General features: G+C 33.7%; 1 protein-coding gene and 1 long non-coding RNA gene across 2 annotated transcripts; both read left to right on the forward strand.

The window, feature by feature from the left end:
- The first annotated feature begins 3,557 nt into the window (after positions 1–3,557).
- LOC128128058 (uncharacterized) lies at positions 3,558–5,660 on the forward strand. The gene is made up of 3 exons (XR_008225659.1): positions 3,558–3,706; positions 4,877–4,961; positions 5,362–5,660. It is a non-coding gene; the product is annotated as an uncharacterized LOC128128058 (long non-coding RNA).
- A 2,086-nt stretch (positions 5,661–7,746) lies between these two features.
- LOC128127754 (receptor-like protein EIX1) lies at positions 7,747–10,863 on the forward strand. Its single transcript, XM_052766437.1, has one exon. It carries the CDS (start codon positions 7,747–7,749, stop codon positions 10,861–10,863), a length of 3,117 nt encoding a protein of 1,038 aa, XP_052622397.1.
- The last annotated feature ends 4,797 nt before the right edge of the window (positions 10,864–15,660 follow it).

Genomic DNA, 15,660 nt, shown 5'->3' on the forward strand with positions numbered 1-15,660 from the left:
GAAAATGATTAGAACCAAGGTTCTAAAAGGTGTGAGGTGTGGCGTGGCGGCAAGGCCGAGCCTCAAGCTTAACGAGTTACGGCGAGCCATGGCGTTTTTCAAGGCGTGATGTAAGGCGGCGATTTTGTATTAATTTATAATTATATTACCACATATATATATATATATATATATATATATATATCAAATATAACAAGTTTTTAGAAGTGTTACATCAACAAATAATAACCAAAAGTTAACAAAAACACAATACTTGTATGTCCGATTAGAAAAGGTATAAAAAAAGAGCAAAAAAAGTGTCTCAAACGAAAAAACATGCGACATAACACGATCTTTGGTGTTGGGCACTTGATGGCCATGTAAGATCATAAAATTGGAAACTTTATGGTCAACGACATCATTGTGGACTTAGATTTTGAAATTGGACTTAAGGGCTTAAGGATTAAGCTCTTAATGAGTGGATTGGCAGTCAGTTGTGTACGTTGGGCGTACAAGGCGTACGACGTGCGTACACAATCAACAAGCATGTGCCTGGTCAACCATTGAGTACGCTAGACATACAGATGAGTACGCTGGGCATACTCAGTTGGGTTGACTTAGTTGACTTTTTGGAATTTTGAGTTTTACCTGAATTTGAACAAGTTTGATCTAAGGGGATTTTGGGTATTTTGGATTATGTTTAAGAATTGGTCATTCGGATGGATAGGTGACCTATAGAGGGGTGTTCTCAACCAACCTTGGGCTTTAACTTTTGTTGACTCCGTTGACCGTCGACTTTTGACCAAGTTTGACTTTAGGTCAAACTTGAGGGTTTTAACTGGTGAATAAGATTTTATATGGTTCTGATGTTAGTGGATCTGTGGGAGCAAGCAGTGTATCAGGGAGCGTATCACAATGTTCTCCGGTTCCTTCATTTCAGGTGAGCTTCACCTCATTGTACCGTAGGTCGAAGGCACCAATGTCAACCCACTAGTTCTGGTTATATGTTAATAGAAGGATGCCTTACGGACTGTATATAGTCATGTAGGATAGACTGAGGACTCTTGGTCTAGGCTCTCTCACATGTTCCTTGTTTCGTTGTGGTTCTAGAGTAGGACCACATGTCCGGGTGGCTATCTTACCTCTGAGTATATATGGTTATCTATTCTTGGTGCGGTAATATTTAGTATGTTGCTATGTTGTAGTGACCTGCTAGATCTGTATCCTTGTATCGAGTATGTTACTATACTGTAGTGATCTGTTAGATCTATATCTTGGTGTGTAGGATGTTGTTATGTTGTAGTGATATGTTAAATCTGTATCCTAGTATGTAGGATGTTCCTATGCTGAAGTGATCTGTTAAATTGGTATCCTAGTATGTAAGATGCTGCTATGCTATAGTAATCTGTTAGATCTGTATCCTGATATATATGATGTTGTTATGCTGAAGTGATCTGCTCGTTTGCTATGCTAAAAGACTATTATTTAAATAGGAAAAAATGGTGAGGTAGGTAAGGTAAGGTGAGGGGGTGGGGTTGGGGGTGTATTTATTTAAGTAAATAAAAAAAATCATGGGCAAAATAGTCTTTTTAGGTAAGACATGGATCAAACACGTAAAAAAAAAAAACAAACAGTAGGGACCTTTCGAGCTAAAAAACAAGTTAGGGACCAAACACGCAAATTACCCTAAACCATAGGGACCATTGGTGTAATTTACTCTAAAATTAATTTTCGGTGATTTTCGATTCGATCTTCAACGATAGATGATTTTAGTAGCTTGAGACATTCTGAAAGTAATTATGAATATGATATCTTTAATATACATTATAAACATAAGATTACACACAATTGGTCCTTAATACATAGCGGTTCGTGGTGGTTTGACCATCGAACACTTACTAATTTTTACCAATTGTTACAACAGCTGCCACACAGTGGCAACCCTTGCCCACGTCGTGGCGGTCCAATAAAATATATGTGCTTTTATTTAATCCCACACTGTGGGCATCCTTGCACCATGTCGTGCCACAGGTTTTCCCCCAAAACTCCATCTTTACCTCCTAAAAATACAAAGCTAAACTAGTCTTGAACACGGGTGGTATAAAGGTCATGATTTCTGATCAATATACTTACACAACACTCATAGATGGGCTATCCAAAGCAAAGAGATTGGAAGATTCAAATATGGTTTTAGAAGATATGTATATTACTTTTTTTGTGGCAGATTTTTGTGATGATTAGGAAATTTGTGAGGTAGTGCTGGTTGTGATCGTGGCAAAAAGAGCAATACGGTGGTGGTGTATGGCTACATGATGGGGATTTGGAGACCCTAAAAGCGTTTCAGGTAGCTTCTATTTAAATAATCAATGAACCAGATAACTGTCTTATTTGAAATAATATTATTTTATGTTCAAATCATGGTTTCTACATGTCTCCTACTCAACTATAAATAGAACCTTATACTTTGGAATTTTCAAGTACTCTTTTTTTAGATACTAGATCCAAAAATTGATCCGCTCTCGCCTCTCTCCTAATCTTTCTATGGTTCTTGTGTTGTGGGTGTGAACCATTAGAGGCTCGCACACAAATAGAGCTTGTTTTCAAAGATAATTCTAGATTGCTTTGTTGGAATCAAAGATTTGTTTACAATAACAAATAAAAGGTATGCAATTTTGTGAATTTTGCTTTCCATTAGGGTTTAGAAGATTTGATGTTCAATAATATGTTGCTTAAATAGTGTTATGACCTAGATCAAAGTAGGTTGCACGTACCCTTAAGAATATAATGATTTTTCCGTATTATTACATGTAAAACCTATCAATATCTTATATAAGTTAACAATGACAAAAATATGATTAAAGTCACCAGATACATTCCTCGTTTGATATGGTCCTAAAACATAAGATTTCATGAATATAGCATATAACATCCTAAAAGGAAACCTATTATAACTTTTCAGATGGTAAAAGTAATATGATTATTTGTTACATGTTTTTTATTCATTTGGTGATGATATTACTAGCTTATTAAAAAAATCTATTATCACAATGTTTTTTCAATCTTATTCATACAACAAGGAACAATGCCCAAATTATTCATAAATAAATTTCATTAAAGTATATTTCTGGTATACCCGAAAATACCCAACCCGAATCATCAACCCGGATACCCGAACTATAAGACCCGAATTGTAAATAGTTCATGTTTCGGTTCATATTATTTTATGAAAAAACTCAAATTACCCGAAGCTCGAAAATTACCCAATCAATAGACCTAATTAGCAGTAGTGATTAGTAGTAGATACTAGATAATAAGCAATAAAGAAAAGATAAAACAAGGGAAAATTAGTCCTATGCTAAAAGCATAACATCTAAACTGTTAGATTTAACAATGCAGGGACCACCGGTGGTAACAAAACCCTCCATAGGGATCACTAATTCACCCATGACAAAAAGCGAATAGTAGGACCAAAAGCGCTATTTGGCAAAACTATAAGGACCAAAAATGTGTTTTACTCTAAAATGAATTAAATATATATTAAATAACGGAAATATGACCAGATCTCGTAAAAACGAGCAAGTTCAAGTAAAGCGAAAGATGGAAGAAGGAGAATTCATGAAGTAAATCAGTGAATTGAAAATCATAGTACAGTCGATTTAAGTATATGACTTGTAATATTGAGGAGAAATCATTCTGGGTTGAACTGGGAGCCGATTTATTAGTCGAGGTACGTTGATTATATATGTAAAGTTTGCTTAAGTTGTGTTAAATTAATGGTTGTAAGATGTTTAGTTGTTGGGATGTAAGCTAAATCAAGACATAGAACTAACTTAGAAGAAAGTTGAGTTGAGATTGTGTTTCCTGACCTAATTTTGTCAATTTCTCGATTAAAATGGGTAATGGTGATTTGAGTGAATTAGGCAATGTTAAGTAATGAAATTGAGAATATTATATATTATGCTAAAACTATGGGATGATGTCAACTTAAGTAAAAAAGAATCAACTAAATGATGAGGTGACGTATTGTGTTGCAGGTTTTCCATATCTCAGTTACTTGCAACAATATAATTTCTTCCTTTAATTTGATAACATCAAAAAGATTGGCGTCCCACATTGACACAAGCTCACCAGATCTTTCAATTGCCTCAGCTACTGCATAATTGCGGGTTCTTTTTCCCCAGCAAAAGTAACCTGATTTTTAAGCACCATATTTCTAACCCAAGCTCTCTTAAAATCCTTCTCCACTCCATTTATATTGATAGATAAGCACTTTAACATTGTTTCTTAAAGACAGCATTCTTTTTCATTTATATTGGATTCAGTGAGTTTTGATCCCCAGACACTTCAAATACTCTTTCTTTTACTTGCCCTGAAAACATCTCCTGCTTACACTTTTTTCCTTTGAGGTTGTGAATGTTCTTCATTTTGCTTTCCTTATTTTACAAACTTTTCTGTTTGGACCAACTTTATCTTTTTTGCTCATAATTAGACAGGTTATTGTAATTACTTTTAAAAACAAGTAAGAAAGCATTGAGTCAATATTAGTAACATAATCAACCATTCAATGTTACATTCCTATAACACTATTAGTTACCAAAATATAAGCATATCTAGTAAGTAAGACAAGAGAATAAAAGAATGGCATCAATTAGTAGAAATGCTATATATAGTTATAATGTTTTGCTGGAGATGAGATTGAATTCAATACCTAGACAATGCCTCTGTAGTACGTACATTAAGTTTCAATTTGGCTTAAGAAAGGGAGGGCTTGAATTGAGATACACTTTCAGATGGATTAGTCTTTAGTGGAATGTCTTTGAGCATTCTTTTTGTTATAATTAAGTAGGTTATATTATAAAACAGAGCAACAAATGAAAATTTTCAATTCATGTATCAGGTGAAAACATTGCAAATAGGCATCTGGCGAATGTCAAAGATTTGGTGATAGCTTCAAGAATGAAAAATCCATTTTAATTGGGAAGGTAATTTCTTGCAAGATATATCATGGTTATTAATTTTTAAATATGCTGACCACTGGGCTTTGAAAATTCTTCATGTTAAATACTTTACTGTAGGTTATACACACATTTTAGCTATCCAAAACATTCTAATTTTGTAGGGTTTTTTTTATCATTATATTTATGTTGGTCCAACCTACAGAACGTGAAAAAGCTTTTATGTATTCATTATCTCTTGTGTTATGATGCTTTCCTTGTTTCTGTAATTTTAGTTTTTCCCTTGGTCCAACCCTTTTGTATTATGTGTTTTGAGGGTATATATATATATATATATATATATATATATATATATATATATATATATATATATATATATATATAATGACTAACCTTGCCCTTTACTTTATTTGATTTGTTTGTTTAGGTCATTGAAGATGCATCATTATATTCCAAACCATGTTACAGGTCATTTTTTTTTAACTCGAGTGGGTGAGTTTTTCTATGTGAACCTTGTAAAATTGAAAAACACCATGTCTTGTATACACCACACTTTAATAAAATAATCAAATAAACAAACCGAATGTTTCCTGTAATTTAGGGAACCCAAGTGTCAAAGATATAACATAAACTTTGGGGGCTACTTTGTGGACTTTAAGAATCATATGTGAGGTAACATATTCACAAGTTCATGTATCATTTAATGTAGTTTTTTAAATTCACAAGTTCCTGTATCATTCCTGACTTTAATACATAAAAATAGTAATATAGTTTTAAAATAATGTGATTCAGGAGATTGTAAGTATTAGATTACACTTTGAATAAGTTTTAAAATAAAAAAATATATATATTTTAGGTATTTCTGTAAATCATTAAATTTCAAAATCAAGTTTATAATCTTTAATTATGATAAGTCTTAAAACCATCATATATATTGTTTTTGTGGGCAAATGCATTTACGTGTGACATGGGGAATTGATTTAGCCAAAAATCACTTTCTTTGATTGAGAGAATTAAAAAGAAAAATAGCCCATGACCAAATCAATACAATTATGTGGATACAAATCAAACATTGACTTCCATGTCTTATTTTGGTCAATGGAAAAGTAAATATAAATAGACTATAAGCATGCAGTCTTGTCTTGTGGAAACAAATTTTCAATTGACTTCCAAGTCTCCCATCACAATAACTTGTTTCATCACATCACATGCATGGGCAACTTAGTCATCATATTTGTAACTTGTAAATTTTCTGTAATAAATTAAAATTTTATTTTCATAAACACTCCACAAAATGCAATGTCAAGTCTTGTACCCTTCTCCAGCATACTGTTAGGAACAAGCTAAAAAATCAAAAATTAAAATATGTTTCCTTTCCTTGACACATTAACATTGTTACATCAAATAATACTAAAAACAACTTGTTCTGTCGTATCTAGTTTTTTAAATCGTTGAAACCAAAAATCATTTTTATAATATAGAACAATAATTTACAAAAATTTATAATCTATCTTTGATTTCTCAAACACATAAATGCTTGTTTGTCAATATATATTGTGCTTTTTTCAATTCATAAATTGTTAAAGACTTGTGACCAAGTAATTACGTGTGCTATGGGGAATAAACTTGAACCAAAACCACTTATTTTGATTAAGAGAAAATTAAAAGTGAAACTGGACCAAAACAATACAAGTTTGTGGATACAAATTGTCCTTTGACTTCCATGTTGACTTCAAAGTCTTATGTATCATTTTCTTGTGAACAAATTCCCAAATACATGTATCATTTCTAACTTAAATATATTAAAACAGTAATATAGTTTTTAAATTCACAAGTTTGTGTATTTTAATTTATAAAAATAATAATATAGTTTTTTTATAAATAATGTGATTCAAGAGATTGGAAGTATTAGCTCATGACCTAAAAATACAATTTTGTGGATACAAATTAAACATTGATTTCCATGCCTATTTTGGGGAAAAGTAGATATAGACAAAGACCAAAAGCATGTGGATAAACTTGTTTCATCACATTTTTTAAAACACTTGAATACTGTAGTAGTGAATGATATACTGCTTAGTTTGCAACTTGTAATTTTGTTGTGATAAATTAAAGTTATTATTTTCATATAATAACATAAGACAAATAAAGAAACTGAATATTGCATGTGATTTAGGGAGGCCGAGGTCTGATACAAGTAATGTCAAAAATAATAATAAAACTAAATGGACCTCTTGTGTATCATAAATGTGAACATATTGATTAGTAATCTTGAACACTGTTTTTATTTAGACTTAATAATAATATCAAAATAATAACATGATTTCTAAATAATGTGATTAGAAGCTTGTAAGCATTAGACTTCCACTCATTTGACCTGCTCAGCCCATCTAGCAGTTTCATATTTAGCCACGGTTTTAAATTCCCAGTTTATAATTGTAACCATCACTTAAAAATATTTATAATATATCTATGATTTATCAAAATGGAGATGCTTGTTTGTCAAATACTGCGTTTTATTCAATTCATATTTTGTTAAAAATTTGTGGCGAAATAGAATTCCATGTGCTGTGTGGAATAGTCTTGTCCCACAAACCACTTTTTTTGATTGACAGACAAAAAAAAAAAAAAAAATAGCATAAGAATATAAGGTTGTGGATACAAATTCTCCTTTGACTTCCAAGTCTTCCAATATTCATTTATGGCTTTATAAAAGTACTCGTTGCTTAATCATAAAACCCATCACTTCTTCATCACAACCCATCTTTCTACTTCAACTTTCCTCTAAACTAAAACTGAGTTAAGGTTGATAATGGGGATCCATCTCATTTTCATATGTGTGTTTTTGTTTGCAGCCACATATACTTGTTTGGGGGTTGGAAATGTTAGTGTCCTTTGCTCTGAGCAAGAGCAACTTGCTCTTCTCAACTTCAAACACAGTATTGTCGAAGATGACTCAGGAATGATGTCATCATGGGTTGGAAATGAGTGTTGCCTGTGGGAAGGAATCCAGTGTGACGGTGTCACTGGAAATGTTCAACGCCTTCATCTCAAAGGAGATTGGCCCTACCCCTACAATCACTTAGCTGGTAACAAGGTGAGTTCTTCTTTGGCAGAGTTGAGGCATCTCAAATACCTCGACTTGAGTGGGAATAATTTCCATGGAAGTCGGATCCCTGAGTTTATTGGATCCTTGAAACACCTGAGTTACCTGAATCTCTCTGATGCTAATTTTGATGGTATTATTCCTCCTCACATTGGAAATCTTTCTAATTTAAGGGTTCTTGATCTTAGTTCAAATTATAATGAACTCAAGGCAGATGATATGGCATGGGCTTTTGGCCTTTCGTCACTCGAGCTTCTCTACTTGAGTGCAGTGGATCTTAGTGGAGCACAAAACTGGGACATGATGCTTCACATGATTCCCTCCTTAAAAGAGTTAAGTTTGTCACATTGTAGACTTTCCAATGTTAATCTTGGTCCTTTTCTTAATTCCAGTAGAATACTTCCTAATATAAAACACCTCGATCTTGGCTACAATTCTTTCAAAGGTCCACTCCCTGGCCTTCTTCAAAACATGACATCCCTAACATTCCTCAGTCTTTCTGGATTTAATCATAGTTTGGCATGGAACTTTCCAAACCTACTAAGCATGATCCCTTCTTTGTCAGAGCTTCATTTGTCAGGTTGTGGGCTGGATAAGACGCATCTATCTTCTCCACATCTTAATTACAGTACACTTTCTAACATCCAGCACCTCGATCTTAGCAATAATCCACTTGGAGGTATATTTCCATCTGTATTGACAAACATGAGCTCCCTAGAAGTCCTTGACCTTTCATATACCATGTTGAATTCATCGCTTCCTATTATGCCTAAACTTCTAGAGCTTCATCTTTCTGGTAACAAGTTTAAGCAGATTGAGGATGTTGGAATCTGGAGACAGTGCCACCTGAAACAATTGCGTGTGACAAATAATGTGTTCCGTATGGAAATGACTGACCCACCAACAAACGCATCAGAATGCTCCCAATATTCTTTGGAGTTGCTGGAATTAAGTCGGAGTTTAAAAGGTAGAATTCCAGAAACACTTGGAGGACTGGCAAACTTAAGAGACCTTGATCTATCGCAGAATGGACTGACTGGTTCAATCCCTGAATCTGTAACAGGATTAAGATTTTTACAAGTACTTGATCTATCTGAAAACCAGTTGACTGGTCCAATTCCAGAATCCCTTGGAAAATTAGCAGCTTTAACAAAATTGTATCTACATTCTAATTTATTAGACGGGACTATTCCAGTTTCGATTGGGCAACTTGCCAAACTCCGTACTCTATTTATCTCTAACAATTCTTTGGAAGGAGCAGTTTCTGAAGCCCATTTTGCTAACCCTTCGATGTTGAAGAAATTGGATGCTTCTTCTAACAGTAAGTTGACATTCAATGTTTCACGTGGGTGGATACCTCCATTCCAGTTGATATCTCTTAGTCTCAGCTCTTGCAATATCGGGAATGGATTTCCGCAGTGGCTTCGACATCAGAGGAAACTTAAGAGCTTAGAGTTGTCCAATGCTACACTTTCGGGGCCGCTGCCCACATGGCTGCGGAAGATGCCCATCATTTCTTGGTTAGATCTCTCTCACAACAAACTCAGCGGATCTTTGAAAAACCTTCCTAATGCGAAAAATGATGATGTATATTGGTATTTACCTGTATTACTTCTGGAATATAACCTTTTCAGTGGGTCAATTCCAAGGTCATTATGCAGAAGAACAGATTTGGAAGGGCTTGATCTTTCAAGAAACATGTTAAGTGGGAAAATTCCCAACTGTATGGGGAATCTGCAGGGTTTGGTTATCATGAGTATAAGCTCAAATCAGCTCTCTGGTGCCATTCCTAGCTCAATTGCTCTTATTTCATCATTATTTTGGTTAAATTTGAACAAAAATAACTTTACTGGTGAAGTTCCTCCAGAATTAGGGAATCTACAAGGTTTGGGAGTCTTAGATTTGGGTGACAATAAATTATATGGAAATATACCCAATTGGATAGGGAAAAAACTTACATCTTTGGTAGTTTTGAGTTTACACAAAAACAACTTCACTGGTAGAATTCCTCCATCTCTTTGCAAAAGTTCAAATCTTCAAATTTTGGATCTTTCATACAACAACTTAACCGGAACCATCCCTCGTTGTGTAGGAAACTTAAATGGCATGGTTGTGGGTCACTTGATGAATCTAGATTATACACTTATCGATGATGATATGAATGTGATTCAGGTCATGAAAGGTGTTGATCTTGAATATACAACAACTTGGAGAATGGTTTATAACATGGACCTTTCAAGCAATAAACTTGAGGGAGAAATACCGGTCGAGCTAACTACACTTTCTATGTTGGTGGGTCTGAATCTGTCTAATAATCATCTGAGAGGGGGTATTCCAGAGAGCATTGGAAAGATGAAGAAGTTGGAAACTCTTGATTTCTCAAAAAACAAGTTGAGCGGGAGCATCCCTCCAAGCATGGCAGCTTTGACTTTTTTGAGCCATTTGAATTTGTCACACAACAACTTGTCGGGTCAAATTCCAACAGGAAATCAACTGCAGACGCTTATTGATGATCCATCAATATATGCTGGGAACAAACATCTATGTGGACCTCCATTGCCAAACACTTGCTCAAATCATCAAGATTCAACAACAACAACAAGCAAGAAGAAACACAAAGCAGCTGATGAGAAGATGGAGGTATGGTTGTTTTATGTGGATATAATGAGTGGTTTTGGGACAGGGTTTTGGGGTGTTATTGGAGTTCTGATGTTCAAGAAGCAGTGGAGACACAAACTTTTCATGTTTGCTGAGGAAACCATGGATAAGATATACGTTGCAGTTGTGGTAAGAGTTGCCAAGTTCAAGAGAGGAAGAGAATAGCTGCATAGATCATGTGGAATGCAAGTAGTTCTTGAATGCATGTTATCAGTGATAGTTTTGCTTTTGAGATATGCTTATTCTAATGTATTACTATTTGGATTTTGTATTTGTATGACCTTTGTCATATCAGTGTTGTTGAGAGGTGCTAATTTACAAAATTTCTTTTGGATTTGGTATTTATACATGATCAAGTTGTAGATTTAGATTACTATGTATTTGAGTTGTAGATTTTTTTTTCTTTTTAATTCTCGACCTTCTGCTGCTGCTCTCACTCCCAACATGCGGTTGCATCCCTCAGTTTTCCTCTACATTGGTCCAAGTAAGTAAGAACCATGTAACTGACTCATTATTTATTTCTTCATTTGTAAAATCTCTAGTTTTTCATGTTTAGAAAGAGGATGTTTGGGTGAAAGGTGGAGTTTTTTTTTGTTGGATTTGGTATTTAGATAAGACTATGGTCTAGTATGAATCTGCAATGGTAGTGATCTTGGTTGATTGTTTGATTATATTCTCATGAGTCTGCAAGTTATGAGATTAGATTAGGGTTAATCTCATCATCATTTATGTTATGTAATCCTCCACAAGGCATATCATCAATGACAATAGATGTAAAGAGGGTCATAAAGTCACTTCTGATACTATACTATTTCTAAGATTATGATATTTTGTCAGTTTTTTTGATTTTGGATTTTTCTTGACCCATCCCCCTTTCTACTTATGTGTTTTAAGTTTTTCATATATTATCTCATGCTTACCCTTGTTGTTTACTTTATACATTTTGTTTCTTAATTTAGATCATTTTGAGTGCATCATCGCATGGCTCTTCATGATTGCTCCTCTCCTCCATTAAACCATGTTAATTACTGGTGAGTTTTGTTGTGTACTTTGAATTGCTTCAAGTGGATAAAATATTTTGCCTGAACCATATAATTTGAAAACACATTGTCTAATATATACCACAACCTGATTAAATAATAAACACAAACAAATAAATAAAATGAATGTTGCATTCAGTTAAAGTAGCCCAACGTTTAAGGTTTAATATAGTGTGAAAAAATAATAATAGAACAAATATGTGAACTTTGGGGGCTACTTTATCGACTTCAAATTCATATGTGAGGTCTACCGTGAAAGTAATTAGACTTCTTATGAATAGATTTGACTAGTTATCCTCAAAAAAGCATTTTTGTTCCAAAACAATAAAAGAATTTATTGCAGTTTTGGTGGTTATTTTGATGTTTTATAGCAATTTTGGTCATGTTCCAAGTAAAGTTACCATCTTACCCTTTATCTAAAAATATTGTAAGTTCATATATATTAAAATGCCTTTGAACATTCTTTTTATTAAATTTGTTTGCAGTTTTGGTTATATTTTTAATGGAACAATAAATTATTAAATTTGTCTATTGTATCAGGAGAAAATTACCAATTGTGTTTGGAATCTACCATGAGATTAAGCTCAAATCAGCTCTCTAGTATTATTCCATGTTCAATTGCTCGTAATTCATTATTATATAGCTTAAACTAGGTGTGAGACCCGTGTATTACACGAGTTTATTAAAAATAAAAATTTAATATCAATATTTAATCATTAAATATTTTATAAAATAATACTTTTACATAACATAATATAATCTTTTGTAATATTTATAAAAGAAATCAAATATTCTTTAAAGCATTTATTAGACTTTATTATCAAATTAATAGAATGATTCTCTTTCCTTATATGAAATTTTATTTTAAAAAAAATGAAAATTCCTAAAAAAATAACAAGTGGAAAATAATAATTCTAAAACTCCCATAAAATTACAAGTGGCAAAACTCTTGAGAATTTGACAAGTGGCAAAAAAACCTTACATATTTGGTAGTTTTGAGGTTCAACAAAAACAACTTCACTGGTAGAATTCCTTGATCTCTTTGCAAAGATGGGATCTTGATTTCAATGTACAACATCCAAAAGCTTACCTTGAACATGGGTGGGTAATAAATTCAATTATGGATAATATTCTGTTCTTCCCTTTCTGAAGTAAATTCGTGATTTTTCTTCACGAAAATCATTTGATTTTGGAATAACTAACAAATTAGCAAATGGGTGTTGTTTTACATGAAGCAATCGGTCATTACAAGGCCCTTATGACCCAATTAACATCATGAAGAACTAGGTAAGTATTGTATACTAATTCTTGTAAAAAAAAGCATGGTGGTTGTTTTGTGAATCCAACCATGAAGTTTGAAAATTTCCATTTTTCAATCAATAATTGGTACTATATTCATCTTTATGAAGGTGCTTCAACGCCCATGATTACATCTACTTCAAGGTCCTTGTGAGTTTTTATGTTCTTTCGATCTTTTACTCAGATTATACATAAACCGCCATACCGGTGTTTATGGGTAATGGATTTTTAGGTTGATGTTAATATACATATATCATGTGTAAACCTTAATATGCTCAATAATTTGCAATTATTGATGAAATAATCAAGAATCGACCCAAAATCATGCATTGATTGGTGATATTCTACACCATGTTTAGCTATGGTCGTTAATTTTATAATTGACCCAAAATCATGCATTGATTGGCTTGATTCTTTGTTTTGCAGCTTGTCGATCTGTGTGTGAATGCTAACTCAGGTGATGCCTTCATTTGATTCAACTTAGTGTGTTTAGTCTTAAAGAGAAATATTATATACTCCCTCTGTTTTAATGAAATTGCTTTAGGTTATGTATCTTTCATCTTATGACTTATATTTCATCTCACATCTGTTTTAAGGTTGCTAGAAGTTACATTTCTGGTATAAAGGGTGTCCCTGGTTGTACTTACATACTTTGTTAGTCGGTATTAGATACACACCATATATAGGTTATGTTGTAATTTAGTTGCTATCTACAGTCAAAGTCAAACCATTCTTGTTCCATTCATATATGTTTTTTTACAATTAAGTTTCATCACGTGCATTGTAGCAATTATTCTAATAAACGTTTATGGGTTGTGTTCTTTAATGCTTGCTGATCTCGAAGTGGTGGTTCGATGGACTCACAAAGTGGGAAACAAAAGGAAGAACAAACGAAGAGACCGATAAGGGTAACAAAGTGGGCATGATAAACTCATTAGGACATCGCTTTATTTATATAAGGGGGTGTCCAATCTTGGGGAACAAGGGTTGACTATGGACCAGAGTCAATTGCCACATCAGCTATGACTAGGCAGCCACCTCACCGTTTTTTTTTACTGATTTGTCATAGAAACTTTTTATTACATGTCAAGGGACCATTTCAACCGGTCAATGTATATGTCGTTCCCTTAATGTACAAAAAAGATTAATTGGGTGACCTTTTAAAAACAAACTTGACAAATTCGTTAGGATAAGATGACATTTTCCCTTTTCCTATTAACAAATCCACAAGTTCGTGTATCTCATTTCCGACTTAGATATATCGAAATCATAATATCGGTATTTAAATTTACAATTTCGTGTATCATTTCAAGAGATTGCAAGTATTAGATTACACTTTGGATAAGTTTCAATGTGCTCCCAACTTGTTTGTTTCATTGTCACTTTAGCCCAACCAATTTATCAGTTTTATTTTAAAAAGTTTGTCATCTTATTATTTATTTATTTATATATTTTGCATATGAAGGGAACCAACTTGTGTTTTACCGCTAATTTATGTAACAAACCCATTATAATCGGATAGTTTGTTATTCGCCTTTTTTATTTGGCTAGAAAGTGTTGACATGTAGCTTCGTCATTCTAATTTCTTCCCATCTGTCAAACTTTCATCTACATATCAATCATATGGCGGTTGGTTTAGTGATAAACCGATAACAATTAAAAAGTCTTCCCATATGTGGAGATAAAGGCAAGAGAAAGGCGCGCACAAACACACATACACATTGCTCAGTTTCATCCCCTGCATCCCCATTACAAGAACTCTAGTGCATACAAAGAAGATCAATGGAGAAGTACTTAGGAAACGAATACACAGGAGACGCATGTGTTTATACACATCTCTTTCCTTTTCAATTTCAGTTATTTCTCAATTTCTCGACGCCTTCCTTCGATTGTGTGTTTTGTCCGTTTAGTTTCTCATCGAACATAATCACTCTATTTCTATTTTAGGTATAAACAAATTGAGATTTTCTATTAGGGATTCTGATCATCAAATTTTACAGAAATGTTTTTCGTTTCATGTTTTAGAGTCCCATGGAAATTTAACTTGAAGTTCGATATATAAAAAGAATCGCTTGATATAAATTATGTGTTCTTTCTGCTTGTCAGTTTTCAAGATGAATTTGGGAATGGTTTCTGGTCGGTGGTCAGCCAACTTCAGGAAAATTGATTATCATGTTCAGAACCGTCAGAGCTCCTCCCATGTGTGTTACTTGAAGGAGGTAATGTTGTCCAAACACGATGGCGATTGAGTTGAGTTACACACAACAGTGATAAACGACCCCTACAAAGAATCTGGTAACTCCACCCTATACTAGGCTTTTGTAATCGTAGGAGGTGGTGGTTAGATCAGAGGGTGACATCGATGGGGGTTGTCAGAGATGATAACAAGGAGACATTGTTTTTTGAGAAGATTGATCACAAGCAAAGCAATTTCGAGTAGTTGATGATCTACAACGAGTATTTTGGTCTCAGGGTGTGTGAGAACGGTTGTTGACAGTGCAGAGGACATATCTGGTCATCAGAACAGCAAAATAAAGTTCTTACATCGTCGGAACATTTGGTGTCAGCGTTGCTACCTGCAGTGGCAGCCAGGATACAAAGAATCATTGTGGTTCTCGTGTAA

Source organism: Lactuca sativa, chromosome 8, assembly GCF_002870075.4.
Source record: "Lactuca sativa cultivar Salinas chromosome 8, Lsat_Salinas_v11, whole genome shotgun sequence".
Taxonomy (NCBI): domain Eukaryota; kingdom Viridiplantae; phylum Streptophyta; class Magnoliopsida; order Asterales; family Asteraceae; genus Lactuca; species Lactuca sativa.